General features: G+C 44.6%; 1 protein-coding gene across 2 annotated transcripts; it reads right to left on the reverse strand.

Annotated features, from left to right (window-relative positions):
- Positions 1-15,470: 15,470 nt before the first annotated feature.
- Positions 15,471-22,510, reverse strand: LOC116254705 (Golgi apparatus membrane protein TVP38-like). Of its 2 annotated transcripts, none has more exons than XM_031630250.2 (5): positions 22,312-22,510; positions 19,520-19,826; positions 16,575-16,811; positions 16,262-16,479; positions 15,471-16,145 (listed from the first exon to the last, which is right to left on the reverse strand). In XM_031630250.2, exons 2-5 carry the CDS (start codon positions 19,772-19,774, stop codon positions 15,893-15,895), a joined length of 963 nt encoding a protein of 320 aa, XP_031486110.1. In that variant the 5' UTR covers positions 19,775-19,826; positions 22,312-22,510; the 3' UTR covers positions 15,471-15,892. The 2 variants fall into 2 exon arrangements, with proteins under 2 accessions (XP_031486110.1, XP_031486108.1); XM_031630248.2 differs by having other exon boundaries at positions 19,520-19,774; positions 22,312-22,508.
- Between the last annotated feature and the right edge of the window lie 451 nt (positions 22,511-22,961).

A 22,961-nucleotide genomic window follows, 5' to 3' on the forward strand; every position in this document is an offset into this window, starting at 1 on the left:
AGGTTAGGCCGAGAGCTAGAACTAGAGGAAGTGAGGTTAGAGCGAGCTCGGTCGAGGGGGTTGAGGTTAGTAGGCGAGCTGGGCTAGGAAGAGGCTGAGCTCGGTTGGAGGTAAGTGAGCTGGGTCACTCGAGCTAGGCTCGAGTCAACTAGGATAGTCCTAGCTGGGCTCGGGTTGACCGAGTCCCTAGGGCGGAGAAGGGTTAGGTCAAAAGAGCTCAGTCAACTAAAGAAGAAGTCGACTAGGTGAAGCTGGGTCGGTCAAGGTCAAACTAGGTTGGGTTTGACTAAGGCACCTAGGTCGGGTTAGGGGTTAAGTCAAGTTGACTTAGGACTAGGCTCGAGCTAAGAAGACTACCTAAGAACTTAAGTCTAGCTAACTCGAGTAGGTCTCTCGAGTGAGGAGATTGTGACACGTCAGGAGTCAAGGGTCACGAGGGCTACGGTTAGAGGAGATGGGGGCTTGGCTCGTGTGTCTCGTGATGAAGAGAGATCGAGACACGTGGAGGGATCAACGGTTGAGGGAGGCTGCGAGTGAGGATGAATGGGGACGTGATTAAGGCTAGGTGCGAGTCCAAGGGGACTTGCGCTACAAACGTGAAAAGTGGGGCGCGAGAAAGGGGAGTGGCGCCTAAAGAGGGGGAACGTGTAACTGAGGTGGCGAGCTGTGAGGAGCTGGTGGAAAAGGTGGTGTGCGAGTTGGAGGAGAGCTGGGTCGTGGGCAAGGAGATGCCGCCAGTGGCCAGATGGGTGGCTGGGATCCTATGCGACAAGGGAGAAGACTCAGCCAACTCGAGTGAAGGGCGAGATGGCGACTAGTGCTCTAAAGCTAAGGGACATGCAATAACGAAACTCGGTGAGGGACACGATGGGCCAGGTGAGACACGGACTTGAGAACGACCGGGGGATGGCTGACACGTGTACAAAGCAACGGTGCAGCTTGCACTAACCTGGTCCGAGTAGTTCTTCAAGTGGGCTCGCGCCGGTGGACTAGTCGATCAGTTTGAGTAGATTCTCACCGAAGACTAATTCGCCCCTTTCAGCTTCACACGGGCTTCAACTCGCACAAGGGCAGACTGGTCTAACGATGTCGGAAGCTTTGGAGAGTGCCGGAAAGTGCAGGCTTGGCCGGAGTTGCAGAGTTTTCCGGCGAAGAACCGAGAATGAAATCCGACCATGCGATCTTGCCCGAATTTAGTTATTTGGAAGCTCTTGATTGGGCGATTGCAGGGAGCTCATTCAAATTAACTTTCGCCGGTTAAATCTTGAGTTATAGGGTGTTTTACCCTGCTGGACCGAAGGACAAGTGAAAGGCCAGAATCCGAGGTTTTCTGAAATCAAACTCGGATCTACCCGCCGCTATCTTTCTTGATTGTTAGCTAGATAATACCGTAGATTCAAGATCTTTCTTCAAGAAGAACTTTGGGACAATTTAAAGCAGATATCACTGTTTAACACAGACCTTCCTCACGGGGTTGCCGAGAAGAAAATCTAGTTCTTACGCGAAGTCTGCTCTAGATTAATCACTTGAACTTACAAGAAGAAAACCGAGAACTAAAGCACTTACCTAAGCCGTCGTTGCTGAATTCTAAACCGAATTCAGCCTTCCCTGTTGCAAGGACAGCCTCTCAACTTCACCGGGGTCGAGAAGAAGGCACCAACCTTGCTGGAATTGCAGACCAAAAAGGGGAAACAGTCGTGGACGAGGGAGGGATTGCCGCCGGTAGGAGGAATCCGCCGCAAGCCTTCGTGCTTTGAGTTCACCAACGGAATATCTCCGCTGCCCGAAGCTTTTGCTGGATTTGGAGGCGTCACAGGCCAAGGGGACGCGAGGGGATGAGAGGCACCACAAGATCTCACAAGGAGATAGTCGGTGATTGACAAAGAAGTGGAGAACTCGCCTCTAGACCGAGTGAGAGAGAGACAGCCTCACGAGGAGGAGAGAGATTGCAAACCTTGCAAATGCTTTCTTTAGCCAAAAATTTCCATACAAACACTAAGATCCAAGACAATATATACATGTCCTAATTGAACGAGTCTACAATCCAGATCTCGTTCTCTACCCACAATCCAAATCCAAAATGCCAAGCACAACCCGCTAGGCTAGGTCCTTATTTCGAAACCCATCAAAAGCAAACCTATTTACTTAACGGAAAACACTTAAAAACTAGACTCGGGCCTAGTGCACTCGGGCCTAGTGCCCACGCATAAAGTAAAAGGTTAAACCCCTGAGCCTTGTGAGCCCAGGGTGGGGACCTCGTGAGGGGACCCGCCCTCACTTCGGTTGATTAGATCAAGAGCTCGGTCAGGTTTGACCGAGCCATTTGCCTAAGACCCTGGTCTTTGGTTAGCCTCAAGGGACGCGTACACTGGACTCACTTGGTTAAGACTTGACTAGCTTGGTGAGACCTACACTAGAATCCTAGACACCCTGAGACTTACCCAGTTCAAGCACCGTCTTGGCCTCAGCTGCTCCTCCCGCTCCTCCCACTGCAACTGACGTTGGTAACGAATCCTTCTCCTTGGGACTAATTTCTGCAAGCCGTAGAGAACGAGCTCCAATCTCTGACGCCTTTCTCTTCCGCCGACTGGGCTCTGCCTCTACGTGGCCGGGACCTGGAAATTGGTCTGTAACAGATTCCCCCTCCCTACCTTGCGCTTGTCCTCGAGCGCTAGAAGAGGGAAAACGATGAATGATCGTCCCGAATTCCTCCCAAGAAGTACCCCTGTCGGGTCCCTCCCATTCTACGAGTACCTCATGCCTGGTTCTCCCCTGCCGCTGGACATATCTATGCTTGAGAATACGGTGAGGGGTTGGCAAGCTATCCGGAACATGCTCGATCAAAGTAGGTACATCACCCTGATGAGGCTTGAGCCTGGTGACGTGAAAGACTGGATGTACCAACGCTGTTCTTGGAAGGCCAAGTCTGTACGCAGCCTTCCCTACCTTCTGAGTCACCGGATAGGGTCCATAATATCGAGGTAGCAGCTTCGAATAGGGCTGACCCATCAAGGATTTTTGCTTAAGAGGCAACCTCTTAAGCCACACATAGTCTCCCACCTGAAACTCCCGGTCCTTCCTTCCCTTATCGTACACTTGCTTCATACGATTTTGCGCCTTGACGATGTTTTCCTTGAGAGATTCTAAGACCTCTTCTCTGGTGCGCAACTCACAATCTACTGCATCATCTTCCGCAGTACCTCCTTCATACCTTGGTATTGATGGAGGTGGAAATCCATACACACCCTCGTAAGGGGTAATGCCAGTAGACGAGTGAAGACTCGTGTTGTACGACCATTCTGCCCACGACAGAAACTTAACCCACGTTGATGGTCGTTCACCTGCGAAGCAACGGAGATAAGTCTCCAAAGACCGGTTGACAATTTCACTTTGCCCATCTGTTTGTGGGTGGTGGGCAGTACTAAAGTTTAACGTCGTACCCATATTCTTCATGTACTCCTGCCAGAATGCACTCAGAAAGATGGAGTCTCTGTCACAGACGACGGACTGTGGCATTCCATGCAGTTTCCCGATATACTCTTGGTAGACGTTGGCCACAAGTGGCCCTTGATACAACCTCGGCAAGGGGGCAAAGTGACTATACTTCGTGAGCCGATCCACGACAACTAAGACTGCCTCTTTCCCTTCTGATCGAGGCATGGCGTCGATGAAGTCCATCGTGACATCAGTCCACGGCTTGGTTGGTATAGGCAGAGGGTTCAAATGACCAGGAGGCTTGATGGCCTCGTACTTTTCCCTCTGGCAGACTATACACTTCTTTACATAGTCCTGCACTTCTGTCTTTATTCCTCGCCACCAAAATTGGGCCTTTATCCGCGCTAGGGTCTTAGCGACCCCTTCATGACCCGCTGCTGGGGTGTCATGAAAATGTTGCAGGAGTTCCTGCCTTAGCCCAGGGTTAGGAGGGACTACAGCCTTGTCCTTCCTATACAGAAGATTTCCTTTGACTGAATACAAAGGAATGGATTCGGGGTTCTGTTGAACAGAAGTCTTGATTAGCCTTAATGACTGGTCATCATGTTGATCCTGGGCTAATCTCTTCCAAATGTCCGTCTCCACCACAGACAAAGTCATCAACTGTTCAGTGAGGCGGGAAAGAGAATCCGCCGCCTTGTTCTCAGGACCCTTCTTGTACTCTATTTCGAAGTCATACCCCAAGAGTTTCGCTAGCCACCTCTGTTGAGTGGGGGTAGACACACGTTGTTTTAACATGTACTTCAGGCTGTTTTGATCGGTCCTGACGATAAACTTGCGTCCAATCAAATATGGACGCCACTTCTCCACCGCGATTACGATTGCAAGTAACTCCTTCTCATATGTAGAGAGGGGCTTGGCCCGGCTAGTCAAGGCCTTGGACATATACGCGATGGGATGACCATCTTGTCCTAGTACTGCTCCGACGCCGACTTCACACGCATCTGTTTCAATAGTGAAAGTCTTTGAGAAATCGGGGAGAGTTAGTACTGGGGCGGTCATTAGAGCTGCCTTCAATTTGTCAAAAGCAACTCTCGACTTCTCAGTCCAAGAGAAGGCTCCTTTCTTCAGCATTTGGGTGAGGGGCTGGGCAATAATGCCATAACCTTGGATGAATCTCCTGTAGTACCCAGTTAATCCGAGGAATCCTCTTAGACCTTTGAGGTCCTTGGGCAGAGGCCATTTTTCCATGGCGTGCAACTTTTCGGAGTCTGCCCGAACCCCTTCTCGGGACACGATGTGTCCGAGATATCCAATGGAAGATTGTCCAAAACTGCATTTGGACATCTTCGCAAAGAGTTGGTGCTCCTGAAGAATACCTAGAGTAATTTCCAGGTGCCTCTTGTGTTGCTCCTCGTCCTTACTATAGATGAGTATGTCATCGAAAAATACGAGGATGAAGTCTCTGAGATGAGCTCTGAACACATCATTCATACACCGCTGGAATGTAGCTGGTGCATTTGTCAGTCCAAAAGGCATTACGAGAAATTCATAATGCCTGTCATGTGTTCTGAACGCTGTCTTCAACACGACTTCATCGAACATTCTGATCTGATGATAGCCGGCTCTGAGATCAATTTTGGAAAATACTGTGGCGCCGGCCAATTCGTCTAACAACTCATCAATAACTGGTATGGGGTGCCGATCCTTAACGGTCACCTCATTCAGCGCCCTGTAATCAATACAGAATCGCCAGGTGTTGTCCTTCTTCTTCACTAAGAGAACTGGTGAAGAAAAAGGGCTGCAACTAGGCCTAATGATTCCGCTTTCTAACATTTCTTTCACAAGGCGATCGATCTCCGCCTTCTGGCTGTGCCCATACCTATATGGCCTGACGTTGACAGGCTCTGCACCTTGTGCGAGGACGATACGATGATCATATGCCCGTTTAGGCGGTAAGCCTTTGGGCTCATCAAAAATGGCTGGAAATTGGTCTAGGACCAATTGAATGCTTGGTGGAATGGGTTCTTCCACCTTTTCTTCAGATACCGGTACATCCGTAGCCAATGTGAGTACCCAACAGGCGGGTTGCTCATGCTGGATGGACCGCAATGCTGCCTTGGGACGCGTGGAGCTGGCGAGTCCCTGAAGAGTGATCGATTCTCCTTCTCCGTCTGGGATGAACGTCATGGCAAAGTTCTTCACATCCCAACGAATGTCTTTCCAAGTTAGGAACCAAGGCATTCCCAAAATCAAGTCGACTCCGTCTAATGGAATGACTAAGCAATCCACTTTGAAGTTTTTCTTCTTGATGTTGACATCAATGCCTTTTCCTTCATGAATGCACTTGAGTCTATGACCCCCTCCCACGATTATAGTCTGGGGGCTGCTCTCATTGAGAGTGACCTTGCACTTCTCAGCGGCTTCTTCTATTAAGAAGTTGTTGGTTGCACCGCTATCGAGCAAAATTAGAACTTTCTGGCCATTGATGCGGCCAAAAACTCTCATGGCGTTTGCCTTATGGGGATCCTGGATAGAATGTAAGGATTCAACCTCTTCAGATTTGTCTTCTTTGTTCGAGGTTTCTCCCTTCTGTGGTTCCTCCGACTCAACTTTCTTTCCCTTTCTCTTCACTTGGACTTCCTCATCAGACGAGGAACTGGAACTGGAGCTAGAAGAGGAATCGCTTTCAGAACTAGAGCTTGTCTCCGGTTCATCGACCACCACGATGTTGAATAGTGCCTTGCACTGGTGGTTCTTCTCCCACTTACCCTCGCATCTAAAGCATAGGCCCTTCTTCCTATACTCCTCTATTTGCTTTGGGGTCAGGTAACGAGTTGGGAGGTCATGGCCCGGTCTTGGGTTGGGCCTATAATCGTTCCCACGGTTGTAGGGAACCAATTCCTTCCCTTGGGGACGGAATTCTCTACTTTGATTCCGAGAAGTAGAGGAGAATGAGGGTTTCTTCCTCAACTTGTCCGACTTACGAGCCTTTCTTTCTCGTTTCTCTCTTTTTTCTTCTTTTCTCTCTTCAATTCTCTCCTCATACAGCCTGGCCATGGCAAAGCACTCTTCTAGACTACCGAAGCGATGGATTTTCATCTCTCTCTTGATGTCACTTCGTAGTCCACCTTTGAACGACCCTATGAGGGCCTTCTCTGGCCATTGCACCATGCTGGCCAACCTCTCGAATTGCCTTTGGTAGACAGGCACGGTGGTGGTCTGGGTCAAGTTCTTGAGATCCTCGTCATAATCTATGAACGTGGAATCTCCAAACTGCAACTGCAGACTCGCTTTGTATTTTTCCCAAGTTGGGTCGGCCGTCTTATGTTCAAACCAGAGGTAGTGGGTTGTTGCTTCGCCGGTCATATTGGCCGTGGCGATTTCAATCCATTCTTCTTGTGGTACATGGTGACACAAGAAGAAACGTTCGGCCATGAATAGCCATTCTCGAAGATGTTCCCCATTGAACTTAGGGAAATCATACTTGACGGAAGGGGTCCGTCTTTCCTCAAAACGCGCTGGTTCTCTTCGAGTTCTTCTAGGACGAAGTGGTGTTTCGTCCTCTCCTTCGGAAAGCTCAAAAATTGGGTTCCGAACGGGCTGGCTAGTTCGTTGACCTTGAGGAGGTCTGTAATATTCACTTGTAGGCTCGTTTAGATACCTGTCTGGAGGTGGTCCCATGACTCGACCTCCTTCCATGCTCGTCCCAACATGTGAAATGTTGTTGGGATTTACCTCAGTGTCGGTTTGGTAGCCAGGTATAACTAGCAAACCTTTTCCTTTCTGTTGATTCGGACCCTGAGTGGTCCTCTGCTCTACCATGACTTGGGCCTGGTTGTTGGCCAACTGTCTGAACATGGAGCGGATCTCATCCATTTCCTTTTGGTGTTCCGCATTTTGGCGATCCATGTCCTTCTTTCTATAACTCTCGACTTTGGCCATTTCATTCCGCATTTGCAACAATTCCTTCTCTATGCTTAGGATTCTACCTAAGGCATAGTCCGGAACTTGTCCCCTTTGAGTTGGAGGGGCATCTCCTGCTTGCTTCTGAGGAATGTCCTCAAGCACAGGCTCATCGGAGCTCACGTTCTTCTTGGATTTCCCATTGAATTCGTGAGTTAGGCACCAAGTGAAAACACGCACAAACCAAGGAATTTGGCTATTTGGAGCCAACGACAAAGGAAATTCCTAAACTAACGCACACGGAAATCACGCTGCCGAAACTAATCTTCAAACACTCTCCGCCTGGGCTGATCTGCTGAAGCCGGATCTTCTTGGAACGAGTGCTTGAACTTCGATAACAGCCTCAACCTGGCTCTGATACCAATTGTTAGGCCCACTCCTGCTAGGACTAGAATTTCCTAACCAAGAGCGACCTACCTTCCCAGGTCTCTTGAGTGCTGCTCAAAAACCGAAAAACCTAAAATAAAATAATTACAACTCTTCTACCCGGCTGGACAGACCCCGGCACAAAAACCCTTAGGACAGGAGACTCAGGTGCGGAAAACCCTTAATTCCCAATCCTAACTACGGGCAGACCTACGACAACAACTACAAGGGTGACACGGCTTTTACAAACGCAAGCGATACAAGAAATTCACTCGCCTCACTCACAAGCAAACCATTCACCACATACACGGCTAACGAACAAACCACGCCCAACAATAAACAAATGGGTACAGTCGGCTCCTTGTGGTCGTGTCTCGGGCAGCTGGCCCTTGAGGTACCACGGCAGGGAGCTAGGCCGAAGCCTTGGGCTAAAACAAAACTAAAGCAAACTAAGTAAACACCTAAAACAATAAGTAAAACACCCTCCCCGAAATCTACTTGAAAGACTAGAGGGTTACCGGCCAAGGGCTAGCCTTGGCTGAGCCGAAACAGCCGCGGGGTGAAGACCGATTCCCCGGGCAATGCAGCAACGGGCCGGCGTGGAGCGCGCGGCCTGGACAGCCTCCTGCTGTCGGACGAGTTGGCAGAGACCGACTGGAGTAGCAGCCTGCTGCCGAGCGAAGACGAGCGCGCGGGGAGCAGAGAGAGTCGCCTGCTGTTGGGAATTGCCTGCGGACGCGCGGACGAGAATGGCGCGGACATGCTGTCGGGCCGCCTGTTGACGAGTGGCCGAGCGGACAGCGAGTTGCGAGCGGCGCTGGCTGGCGAACGAAGTCGGTCAGCCGAGAGCGGAGCTGCTGATGCGGCGACAGGGACGAAGGCGAGTGGCTGTCGCCTTGGGCACCGGCGGAGCAACGACTGGACGTCGCCGATGTGCTGACGAGTGCCGCCTGCAGACTGAAGACGGGTCGGCGAGGAAGTGCCGACTGGGCAGCCACCTGCTGCCGGGAGCCGAGAGGAGAGAGCGACTGATTGTCGCCGCTAGGCTGGACGGAAGCCGCGGACAAGACGAGGGGGGCGAAAGCCGAGTTCGGCAGTGCCTACCTGCCTATTCTCCGAGTGGCTCGGCCACGGACGCCGGCAGGAAATCCAACGACGGGACGCGGCCGAGGTGCTGGCCGAGGACTGCTAGCAGTGCGCTAACGTTGCCGGCTGAACCTAGTCCCTAGCTACGGCTGGGTTGGTCTTGGACTGGCGGGGCTCTACGGTAGGCCAGTCAGGTTAAGAGAGCTCGGGCTGGGGTAGGCCGAGGGTCAAAGGTGCTTAGGTTGACAAGGGAGGTTACCTAGTTAAAGGGTAGGTTAGGCCGAGAGCTAGAACTAGAGGAAGTGAGGTTAAGAGCGAGCTCGGTCGAGGGGGTTGAGGTTAGTAGGCGAGCTGGGCTAGGAAGAGGCTGAGCTCGGTTGGAGGTAAGTGAGCTGGGTCACTCGAGCTAGGCTCGAGTCAACTAGGATAGTCCTAGCTGGGCTCGGGTTGACCGAGTCCCTAGGGCAGAGAATGGGTTAGGTCAAAAGAGCTCAAGTCAACTAAGAAGAAGTCGACTAGGTGAGCTGGGTTCGGTCAAGGTCAAACTAGGTTGGGTTTGACTAAGGCACCTAGGTCGGGTTAGGGGCTAAGTCAAGTTGACTTAGGACTAGGCTCGAGCTAAGAAAACTACCTAAGAACTTAAGTCTAGCTAACTCGAGTAGGTCTCTCGAGTGAGGAGATTGTGACACGTCAGGAGATCAAGGGTCACGAGGGGCTACGGTTAGAGGAGATGGGGGGCTTGGCTCGTGTGGTCTCGTGATGAAGAGAGATCGAGACACGTGGAGGGATCAACGGTTGAGGGAGGCTGCGAGTGAGGATGAATGGGGACGTGATTAAGGCTAGGTGCGAGTCCAAGGGGACTTGCGCTACAAACGTGGAAAAGTGGGGCGCGAGAAAGGGGAGTGGCGCCTAAAGAGGGGGAACGTGTAACTGAGGTGACGAGCTGTGAGGAGCTGGTGGAAAAGGTGGTGTGCAAGTTGGAGGAGAGCTGGGTCGTGGGCAAGGAGATGCCGCCACGTGGCCAGATGGGTGGCTGGGATCCTATGCGACAAGAGGAGAAGACTCAGCCAACTCGAGTGAAGGGCGAGATGGCGACTAGTGCTCCTAAAGCTAAGGGGACATGCAAATAACTAAAACTCGGGTGAGGGACACGATGGGCCAGGTGAGACACGGACTTGGGAACGACCGGGGGATGGCTGACACGTGTACAAAGCAACGGTGCAGCTTGCACTAACCTGGTCCGAGTAGTTCTTCAAGTGGGCTCGCGCCGGTGGACTAGTCGATCAGGTTTGAGTAGATTCTCACCGAAGACTAATTCGCCCCTTTCAGCTTCACACGGGCTTCAACTCGCACAAGGGCAGACTGGTCTAACGATGTCGGAAGCTTTGGAGAGTGCCGGAAAGTGCAGGCTTGGCCGGAGTTGCAGAGTTTTCCGGCGAAGAACCGAGAATGAAATCCGACCATGCGATCTTGCCCGAATTTAGTTATTTGGAAGCTCTTGATTGGGCGATTGCAGGGAGCTCATTCAAATTAACTTTCGCCGGTTAAATCTTGAGTTACAGGGTGTTTTACCCTGCTGGACCGAAGGACAAGTGAAAGGCCAGAATCCGAGGTTTTCTGAAATCAAACTCGGATCTACCCGCCGCTATCTTTCTTGATTGTTAGCTAGATAATACCGTAGATTCAAGATCTTTCTTCAAGAAGAACTTTGGGACAATTTAAAGCAGATATCACTGTTTAACACAGACCTTCCTCACGGGGTTGCCGAGAAGAAAATCTAGTTCTTACGCGAAGTCTGCTCTACATTAATCACTTGAACTTACAAGAAGAAAACCGAGAACTAAAGCACTTACCTAAGCCGTCGTTGCTGAATTCTAAACCGAATTCAGCCTTCCCTGTTGCAAGGACAGCCTCTCAACTTCACCGAGGTCGAGAAGAAGGCACCAACCTTGCTGGAATTGCAGACCAAAAAGAGGAAACAGTCGTGGACGAGGGAGGGATTGCCGCCGGTAGGAGGAATCCGCCGCAAGCCTTCGTGCTTTGAGTTCACCAAAGGAATATCTCCGCTGCCCGAAGCTTTTGCTGGATTTGGAGGCGTCACAGGCAAAGGGGACGCGAGGGGATGAGAGGCACCACAAGATCTCACAAGGAGATAGTCGGTGATTGACAAAGAAGTGGAGAACTCGCCTCTAGACCGAGGGAGAGAGAGACAGCCTCACGAGGAGGAGAGAGATTGCAAACCTTGCAAATGCTTTCTTTAGCCAAAAATTTCCATACAAACACTAAGATCCAAGACAATATATACATGTCCTAATTGAACGAGTCTACAATCCAGATCTCGTTCTCTACCCACAATCCAAATCCAAAATGCCAAGCACAACCCGCTAGGCTAGGTCCTTATTTCGAAACCCATCAAAAGCAAACTTATTTACTTAACGGAAAACACTTAAAAACTAGACTCGGGCCTAGTGCACTCGGGCCTAGTGCCCACGCATAAAGTAAAAGGTTAAACCCCTGAGCCTTGTGAGCCCAGGGTGGGGACCTCGTGAGGGGACCCGCCCTCACTTCGGTTGATTATATATATATATATATATATATATATATATATATATATATATATATATATATATATATATATATATATAAGTGAATGAATAATGACTCTGGCTATCTAAAAACACTCAGTCATCTAATCTAAACCTTTCATTTAAAGCAGACATATGAATGAAAGAAAACCAAAGAAAAAAAACGTGTAAAATTAGTAATCTATTACAAAAATATTATTCACCTTTTTCTCCTTATTTTTTGTTTTGATCATTTATCTTAATGAATGGGATGGCTTTAGTTAGATGATTGAGCGATGGTAAAAAACCAAGAGTACCATAAGGTTTCCTATATGTATTAGTCAACTATAACTTTATGTAATGTGTCGAGAGGATATAAAGATGATGATTGTGGCACCAAGGAATATTCCTTGGTGGGATTGTCATGAAGCTTACAAGAAATTGGGTCCTCCAACAATCTAGCTCAGGCTTGTTGTAAGCCACCAAACATTTAAATATAATATTTCTAAACCACCCTTAATTTCTTTATAGTGTGAATTAACGACGTCCTAAAACTTATTTTCGGGAATAAAAATGATCTTGCTTCCCAAAATATTTGGATGCCACAAAAAGTGAGGTTTGGATAATACTCGTTTTTGACGAGCTTCACTCTTTATTTTGGCATCAGATTGGAGGTTTTAATTAATCATCTATAGTTTCATCTGAGATGGATCTGTCCGTAGAGAGTGGTGGTGGCAGTGATTCTTCTGAAACATCTAGACAGCAGCAGAAGAAGCAAAGATGGTCGGGACTGAAGACCAAGAAGCTCGTTCCTTCTCCCATTCAGAGGCTCAAGAGATTCAATGGCAGATGCGCAGTTCAAGAAAACCAAAGTAATCACAAGGGTCGCCTTCTCTCTTTTTCCCACTGTTTCTGCTCGGGTTTCCCCTCTGGATCAGCACCTAAGGAGCCGCTAGAGGAAGTTCCTTATGAGATTCTCAAGTCGCTCATAGAGAACAATGAGTTCTACTCCGAAGACTGCAATCCTCATAAAGAGAGATTACAATAATTGTGGTTCTTTTTGAACGATAGTCTAGTCATTTGTTGGCTGTCCCAGATTTTGCGGTGTGGAGCCTCTAATTGGTGTTTTTGGTAGTTGATTGATGGTTTTCTCCACATGGGTAATGAAGGAAAGGTTGCTACTCGGCCACTCTGTCGATCGGCCAACTCTCAATGCCAACCATGATCAGATTCATTACTGTCCTCGGCATCGATCGCTCGGGAATTAAGAGGATTAATTTATTGGTGGAAGAGAAGAAGCAGATTTGATCCTTGAAGCAGGAGAATCCATCTATGGGCTTACTAGAATAGAGGAACGAGACTGACTTCAGAATTTCTTTGAACTCAGGAAGGTGATTGATTTAGTCTATGATCAATGTGCCTGAGTGACAGAACCGCCACGCTCTTAAATTGCTTATAATAGATCAGCTGGTGATTTTCCAAAACTTAAGTTGACAAGATACTCTATGTTCTTTCAGTCTGATTCTTTCTTTATCATGCAACTAAATCAATTTTGTGTTTTGTTATATGAATAGATTGTTCCAGTTTCAAGAGCAACTCTTGAAGTTGAATCCCGAAGTTCAACAAATCTTTGATCGGATTGAATCGTTGTCGGGCATGCCAAATTAACCCTTTAAAAAATTTAAACATTTGACATTTTTTATTATTTAAAGAGCCGGGGAAAGTACGCTCTCACTTGCTTACTGGACGTGGATGCGCATGTTGGTCATTATGATTTGTACTGAAGAAATTCTCAATAGCTTCCACTAAAGTCAGGCTAAAATTTTCTGCGTTAGGAGGATTCTGTAGTTCATTATCTGTTGTTGAACTTGTCCTTTCGTCCAAACCATGCTTATTGACGTGTGCAATTTTTCCTTGCTAGCCGTCTGCTGAAAATGATTTGCATTGAATTTCCAGAGGTTGCGATATATATGACTTGTGAACATGAACAGAGTGCAGATCTGACCGACCAAAAAGCCTTCTTAAGGACATTATACACACACACACACACACACTGTGAGGGAATGACCAAGCTTTACCAAGATAGCTCTGTTTAAGAAAGAGCAGGCGCTTTCCTGCAGTATGTGAAGTTGGACAGGATCTCTTTTGTTTCCGGACAGAGCCACTGTTGTAGGAAAAAATGTTGTATCTCAAAGAATGTTTACGCAGCTATCTATTCTTGAAACCAAGAAGAAGTCAAAACATTTAATGCTGGAGCCAAGTGAATGCTCAGTGAAGCAAAAAGGAATTTCATCGCTACCATACTTTGTTCAATACTTTTCATGTTAGTTTTCGTTTTCAGGCTTTCTGCTCAGCTGCTCAAATCCTTTCAAAGCGAAATTCTTTGAATAGAATGATGAACTGAGTCATTCAATGTACATAACAAAAAAAAGGTCTTCCTGTAAATTAAGAATGAGAGACTTAAATGCACAATACAAGATGATCTTGAAGAATAAATACAGAGGCGCTAAACTGAGAACATCTTAAAGTACTTAAGCCTGGATCGGGCACGTTATTTTGATAAACATACAGCAAAAGAAAAAGGAGAGAGTGTATACTTTTTAATATTCCTGACAACTTGTTTCCGACCAACGCCGGGAAGCCTAACAAGTATCCTGCTGTTTCAAGATTGGATGCCTTTAGGTGGTTCCAAGTTTCTGTTAGATCTTCTTGGAACCAGTGGAGAGCAAGCTCAGAAATGAAACAGGAAGCAGTGCTAAAATTGTCTCTGTTGTACCTCATCGACTTCAGCAAGTATCCTTTACTCTGCCTTGGCTACCGCAGATGGCAATCTCCGTTGATGCTCTGTACCGTGATTGTTTAAGATGCTAATCTTAAAGTTAATGATGCGCTGTCTGAAATTTGATTCTGATATCTCTAAGCAACAATACTGATTTCTATTTGTCTATTTCTCACAAACGAAAAAACTAACTTCTACTGCATTTGCAGAACACTATTGATTGTTGCAGCATTTCGTTTATGTGCCAATTAAACCATTTCCTTAGTCTTGTTCCCACACTTGTGCCTTTGCAGATGGTATTGAAGTTATGCTGCTAGTAGATAGGCCATGTAATGCTTCCAATCGCACTCAGAAACCTCAGTTTGATGCGTGCATTGATCTGAGCAACGTCTTCCATACACGTGATGACTCTTCAATCTTCATCACAATCCTCATTCTTCTGTGGCAGTCTTTGCATGCCTTAGATAAGGATTACTAGGAACAGAAATAGTTCGGATTCTGGTCGGGTCCAGCCTTTTATTGTGTTCGACTTAATTAACTTTTGCGTAATTAGGTTCAAATTTGGACCGTGTTTTGAAAACTGAATTCAGATCCAACTAGTATAAAACCATATCCAATTGGGTCAGATCATTAGTGGATTCTGGTAGGATATCCAACTGAAATATGGGTTCAGATATGAAATTGCATACCAGATTTTAATAGAATTAGTATTTAGATGTCAATTGCTTACCAGAACTAACTAAACAGATTTATACTTAGATCAATAATCAGATATTATCCGATCCGTGATTGTGAAGCAATTATTCCTTCATATGTACTAATAGAGCTATCCCTATACTGTTAAACAACACCCTAATTTAAGCATCAATGGCAAGTCAAATTAGTAGCAATCATTTGAAGATGTGGTTTTCGTTTCATATTGTCGATTCTGACAAAAAGACAAAAATGGCCCCTTCTTGGATGGTTAAACTGCCGGAGGGACAGACACAATTTCAGTCCCAGAGGTTTCTGCAAAGTAAAAACTACATGAAAATAAATAGGAGATACCGAGCAGCTTGTGCCGTTTGCAATAACATAAATTTGAAAATCATTCTTAGCTGACAAAGTGGCAAAAAGGATAGAGGCAGAACTGTTGATTTAACATGGATCTCTCTCTCGCTGCTCTAGAGAGGAGGGGCGGGTTTTGGGGGGAGAGGGGTGTGGGGCCAGTAACAAGAACAATAAACAAAATGGTTATCAATAATCCAAAAGAACAATTATGTAGAAACAAGAAGTTGGCTGCTTGAATGACCTTGTTTGTATTGGATCCTTTGTTAGGATTTTTGGCTGTACAAATGGCCGGAGGGGCTATCTACCCATCATTAACATGTTAAATTATGTTTTTCCCACACTTGTCTAAGAAGATATCTAGCACAAACCCCAATCTGACATCTTAGCATGTTCTCAGCCAGCTAATAGATTACAATTCATCACCAAAACTCACAGAGCACAACCACAAACTCTCCAGAAGCCTTACCAGGACAAAGTCCAGCATGATGGACGTGTTCATCTTTCTAACCAGTAAGATTTTAGTTGCTTGAACATACTGTCACAAGGCACAGGAGCTCCCTGCCTGATGATCCTCTTTCTCTCCCTCTCCATAGCTTGTGAAAATACAAGGCAATGTATGACTCATCAGCTCCATGAAAACCTAATGCTATGGTGATGGAGATGGTGTATCTAAGTTCCTCATTTCAATGGGATCATTTGAAATTACTTGCCCACAGGCCTCATCACCATTGCATTTTTCTGTGTCCTTGAGATCGTTTAGAGCCCTCCTTCCATACACTGTGAAAGCGATGATGGTGAAAATGGCAACAATAAACGAAATGATATTATATGCTATCTCAACAGGTGTCCATTTGTGATTGTTGTACTTCATCTCTGCTAAAGTTCTCATCAACCGACCACTGCATGAGAACACCAAAGAGGAGGCCATTCAGAATAAGTGATGCCCATCAAAACTTTCTAAGAATCAGAAAGAACGCCAAGGAAATAAAAAGCTAACCATAGAGCGAGAACTAACCTATATATATAAATGAAAGCTTCAGGTATCATTCCAGCGATTGAACCACATATATAAGGTCCAAACTTCATGTCTGTGGCAGCTACTGCATAATTGAAAATTGTATAAGGGAAAGGTGAAATCCTAAAGAGTGCAACAACTTTGAATTGATGGAACCAAGTTCCTTGACTAGCCAGCCTAACCACAGCAGCTTTATCAGGCCATCTGTTTAACCATCTCTGCATTGATTTACAGCACAAACTTTCAGAACACAAATCAATATCAGCTAGATAAAAGTATCTAGATCGACAACCAAGGCAAACTAAAAACTCACATGAATATGTTCACGGAATGTGTAGCCTATAACATATGGCAACACCATGCCAATGGTTGTTCCTAACATGATTATCAGAAAACCAAATCCATAACCGAATATCATTCCCGCTAACCACATAGAAGGCCCAGAAGGAATCAAGAGGACAGGGAATAAGGCCAAAGAGGCAACAAGCACAAGGGCAAGAACAGGTCGGCCAAAAGCTGTTGCTTCCCACTGCAATAGTGGCACAATAACCTGCAAAAAGGGATAGATAAGTATGAGCCTTCATTGGTTTATAATGTGTGGCTACACAGAAGAAGTCTTCTAGGATAAATTAGCAATGAATTTATTCTGCCGGCTATCAAACTTCCATGTGCAAAATGTGCACCATATCACTAGTTCAGCACAAGTTATATGCACTCCGGTTGTAGCATAATCATTGACAGTGCAAAGTCACATCAATGTTGATGATACAGTAAACATATACTTTATTATCTTTCAACAAAAAAAAAGAACATATAAAATTATAAAAGTCTATTTCTTTCAGCAAATATCATACTCCAAGAAGCGACTAACTGTGCATTAGCAAATGGTGGGAAGAAATGGAAAAGGATATGTGTACTAGCCCTCTCTCTCTTTAAATATATAAATAGAGGAATTGAAAAACACTGATACTGCCAGGAGAAAGAAAAAAACGGATAAGGGATCAAAGGGGAAAATTTGGAAGGGAAAAATTGGGTCCATGTCCAACGGATCACACCTGTCAATAAACAATATTTTGTTTCAGTATGACCCATAGTGACATATGAAATAGCTGATGGGATAAATCTAGTAATGTTTCCCTAGGGATATGCAATAGGAAAAGCATGATTTGCAACTCTAGCTATCTATGTGGCAGGATGGTCGTTTTTGTATTTTATGTCACTAAAAACCATCGTGAAAGGAGGATTGATAGCAGCATTTGCTTGGCCATAGTCTTTACCGATGGAATGTGCCATTTGCATGGTTTTTGGTGATGCAGAATAAAAAAAAAATCCTGCCATATAGGTAGCAAGCTCTCTCTCTCTCTCTCTCTCTCTCTCTCTCTCTATATATATATATATATATATATATATTGAAATGAGCCAGCCAACATCCATTGCTGGATTATTTGCATTTTGCGGTGCAAAAAACTGTAGCAAATGGTGCATTCCACGATAACAGTTAATTGACCAGAGTTTTTAGCCATGTAATGCACTATTTGTGAAGGTTTTTAGCATTGCAAAATGTAAAAAAAAGGCATCCGGCTGTGGACATTGGCTAGCTGATCTCATATATATAAATATATAAATACACACACACACATTACACATATATATATATATATATGACATGGATTTCGCTGGTCGTCAGAATGCTCTGGCCTCCCACACAAAAAGGCACAATACATTGGGCTGTGTGTGTGAGAGGCCAGAGCATCCGGACAGCAGGAGCCAAGAGGATATCAGCAACAATATAGCTATGCACACACAGAAAAATTATATTTAAAATTATAGAAGGGCATTTTGTTTTCAGAAGGGCCCTTAATAGTGACTAGACGGTCATCGACAATTGTTGATTAGTCAACCATTTCAGCCCACAAAAGGACCAAATTGACTTGGAAGTAGGAACTAGTCAACTATGTCATGTGGGTGCTCCTGAATGGCTACTGTGCCCCATATTGACACTGGTATTGGTACTAGTGCTTCTCCAACACAGCATGTCTGGTGCGATCCGCTGAATCAGACAAAGTTTACATCATCACTGCACACGCACCTAAGCTTTTTTGAAAAATTGCGGCATACACACCAGCACATGCACCCCGCACCCATGTGACATAGCTAGTGATTCTCACCTAGCATGACTAGGGGACTGCTGGCTAGTTAGACAGACACCTAAGTCTACATTGACATGATTACTTGTGAAGTACAACCCAGTTCAATTCTAGACCACACCTGGATGCCAACTGATAGAGCACATTATTTTCCAATTTACCCAGGTCAGCAGCTGGGGCTTTCTGATTCGAGCCATGATCCTCTTTCCTTTTTCAACACCAATGTTTGTTGTGTTAGGAAGAAATGATGGAGAAGGAAAAAAAAATATGAGAGAGAGAAGAGGGCTTTAATCCATCTCCCTCTTCCTTCACTTCAAATCACCTCTTGGAAAAAGATTTTACTTAATTTGACTGGACATAGATCTAAATCCCATTATATGGATATGTCATGAATTTAGATCATGTATTATCCCGATCTCTTGTCCATACCTTTCACAACCTTTTCTTTTTATTTTCTTCAAACACAAGATGTGACTTTTTGAGAGAGTCAAAATTTGTAGTGTGAACCTGTTCTTGAAAAGATAAAAGGAAAATAACTCGTCTTCTGCAATTATTTTACTGGGAACCCTTTTAATTTTATAAATATTGCAGGATGGTTTATTGTCATGTGAAAATTTTTTGAAGGAGGCTTCTGTGTTTCGTGTAAAGGGAAAAATTGAGGAGGGAAATTGCATTTTTTTACCATTATGTGGTAAAGTAGTATCTTAATCTGAATCTGCTTGTTTTCCGTCATTGTTCCACAAGGTAGCCTGCATGTTTCATGTCAAACTATATACAATTACTACTTTAAGATAGGTTTTTAAAATTGGAGATCACACATCAGCCTCAAACCTTACATCTTATTCATATTTATCAAAATTCCCTGCAGGTGATTCATGTCTGACTTCTCACTGAGCCTACACCACTTAACTTTTCCTTTAAGGATATCAGGAATATCCTTATTCATAGGGGCCAAGATTCTACTATATCCTAAATATACAACTTGGTGAGATGAGAGATCAAATATTCAGGAAAGGAACAGAAGTAGATGTGCCAGCTCCATATTGCAATACAACTACAAATCAAGAAAGCATGTAGCATGTGAATACAACAATCCAAGGAGGTGTCTTACCTTTTCAAAGAGGAAAGGTACTCCATAAATGACAAAGATGGTCACAGCAGCTATGGAAATAACTGAATACAAGAAAATCTTCAACCACCAGAGCAATTTGTTGACTTTAGGGTTTTCTTCGGGAGATAAAGAATCAGAAGTATTGACTTTCGGCTCATCTGAAAGAACCAATCTTACATATTGACTTCTGCCAACTGTATTCTCTCTATCTGAATATGCACTTCTTTTAGTTGAGTCAGAATATGCACCTGACATCTTCAGTATTTGAACAACCAAAGAGTTAAATCAGTTGTTGGATGAATTAAGACTGCAAACAGCAGAAATAAGGACACAAGATAATTTGAGTAGAAAGCATGAACACTTTGATTACTGTTACAGAAACTTAAAGCATGAACAACCAATAATAACAAACTTTCAAGTTTCAATTAACGATTCAAACAGATAGTCCTCCAGCTTAAGGATTAGAAAGTTTGGAAACTGAGATAATAAATAAGCCTCGCTATTCAGGGGCCTGAGCCTCACATCATCACTTCAGGACCACAGCTTCAGGTGTCCCCATCTTTCTCAACATATTTTTTCTCCCAAATTTAAACCATAATTGAATCCTTTTCAACTTTAAAAGGACCAACTAGAAAAATATTATGACAAGAACAGAAAAACAAACCACAATATATACAAGGAAATCCATGCCTAATAAGGCTAGTTCTTGAAGAAGAATTTAAGCTATAAGAAATGAAACAGATCCAACCTACCAGAACAAAGCTAAATAAATTATTGTACATTGAAGAGCAAGTATCGTATGGGCTTCGAGCACCCCATCAGGCATGAGGTTCTATCCAATCTTGAGAGATGTAAAACTTAATTCTTTGGATTGATACATACTCAACTTAAACTTGGTAATTTCATGTGCCTAGATATAGCATGAATCTACACTTAAGACTAACAATGCACAGCCTTTACCTATCGAGTTTCTGTTTGTGCAGATATGCATTTAGTTTTTGCACTAAGTATTTACATATACATGTGTCTGTGCAGGCCATAGCACATCTACTAGGTACTCTCATAGAAACAGAACATAAAACTCAGCAGATTGAGGTTCAAAATTGGGATGAAAAGCAGACAGATTTAAGCCAAATGTTGATAATCTTAAGTACTCATGTCTTGGTCCAGAACACCAAAACATCCAAACTGATAACTCTTCCAAAATGTCATGGTAGTGTTGCAAGGTAAAGCATGGTTTCTTTTGAAGTTTAAACCACAGCCCTAGCTCTTAACTCCTAAGGCTTGGTTGAGTAGAAAAGCAAGATGCTTACTACTCTAGTAGTGATTTCTCAACAGCAGAAATGTTGTTCTATGTGGTAGAACCTGATAGAGGAGGTTCAACTTTCACTTCCTGTTAAAGGCAGATATCTGCAAACTTGACTTGATTTGCTTATAAGAGCTAAATATGTGTAGCATGTGTTTGTGTGCGCGTGTGTTGTGTGTGTGTGTGAGAGAGAGAGAGAAAGAGAGAGAGAAGATCTCTTGTCTGCCAATAATCTTCCTTGGCTTGTAGTCCGCAACCTATGAGTTCCTGCAGTGCTGATCTTTCTACAAGATAACCAAGATTCTACAGGAAATAGAGAAAGAAAACTCATATCCGTGATCCTCACGAGGGATCAGTCATAGACAATCCAAGGAGTTCTATGGTGCTTCCAACATACCTTTCAACTTTTCCTCAGGCTTTATGAAGCAAATCAACACTCAATTTGCAAACAGAATCTACTCATTATAATGTAAAAACTGTAATTGCCAAGGAAAAGTATGAAATGAAGAGAAACTAGAGGACAAGTAGACGAAAATGACAGAACAAAAAGCTCACGATTTTGTTTTTTCATTTGACACATGTCTCATCTATCCACAGATGTGGAGAACTTTTTAAAAATGGCAAGATAATCTTTTCTCAACTATGAAAATAATCAGATAATAAATACTTACTTGATAATCTGCCTAGTCAAGATAATTAACAAAAATGTTCATCATAATCTAGGAATTCGACAAATTGGACAGCATCAAAAAAAGACATAATCACGATGCAAATGGATCTTTTGCGGGCCCAGACACAACTGGATCCAGCTCCTGCGTCACTTTACGGCCCCGGGCTTAAGCAGAGATGGTCGTTTCTCTTCCCAGAACCCCAACAAGCCCACAACCAAACCCCCTTCTCCCACCTCTCCTTCTTTCCACCTAGATATTAACAATATTGTCATGAATCCCCATGTGATACAGCTCACCCTCCGCAAGATGTGATTATGCACCAAAGGACAGACAAATTTTCCAGACCCCAAGCCACTAGTCCCTCTTGCCCACACAGGTCCTGCTAAATTTCGAGTTCATCAATTACAATCTCCCCCAAAAGACGACAGACGTAAAAAACTCTTCATGAGTTCTACTTTATATCAACATCAACTATAACCTTATCCATTGAAAAAAAAAAAAAAAAAAAAAACACCCACAACCGCAGCGCTCAGCACTTTCCCAGCAATTGAAGACTGACTTTTAGTAACACAGAAGGGAAACCAAAAACAAAAAAGAACTAGCCATAGAATCCAGTAACAACTCCCAAAAACACCAACATAAACTCAGCCACCAATTACCAATGGTGCAAAGAATGACGTCCCCGATCATAACCACGAAAACCCACAAAAGTTCCATTGAGAGAGAAGGCAAAGGCAGGCTAAATAGGGCAAAAATGAAAGCAAAAATCCTGAAAGCAACACAGAAAAAATGAAGAAGGAACCGGGAAGTATTACCAGCTCAACTAAAACGACGACTAGGCGCTAAGAGGAGAGAACAAGGGCTCCCTGTGACATATAGAGCTCAAGGGCAGAGAGCCACCGTCCGTCCGACGACGGCAGCCGGACGAAAATGGAGACCGGTAGGAAGAGGCGCAGCGTTGGGGGTTTCGCTTACGTACAACCGAAGTCTACTACCTACCTTAACGAGAAGGGGAAAGGGAGGGAGGGCTCAGCAGGTAGCCTGTGTGGACCGCAGATCAATGCAGAAAGACAATAACACCCTTATTCACGCTTTTCCTGAAAATTCGAAATTTTAAATTTACGGTCCTACCTTGAAAAACCTGTAATTTCCGTAAATGCATGAAAAATATTTGGTTTGTAATTATATTCCTAGCTTTATATATCACATGCGTTTCAGTTTTATATCCCATGTCAAGCATTTTATATTAAGTATCCGTAATTTTTCAATTTAAAAAATATTTAGGAGAATAGTACCACAGCTTTCTTTTTTCTTTTTCTTTTTGTTCAGGTAACTATAATCTAGAAGAGCACGAAACTGAAGGAGTTCATCGACACACGACTCTAGTTAAGAAGCAGGAGCAACTATGGCCACAAGTTTCAAGCAATTGCTTCACGAGGTCAGCTTTTCACACAATAGTCAAACA

Source organism: Nymphaea colorata, chromosome 5, assembly GCF_008831285.2.
Source record: "Nymphaea colorata isolate Beijing-Zhang1983 chromosome 5, ASM883128v2, whole genome shotgun sequence".
NCBI classification, from domain to species: Eukaryota; Viridiplantae; Streptophyta; class Magnoliopsida; order Nymphaeales; family Nymphaeaceae; genus Nymphaea; species Nymphaea colorata.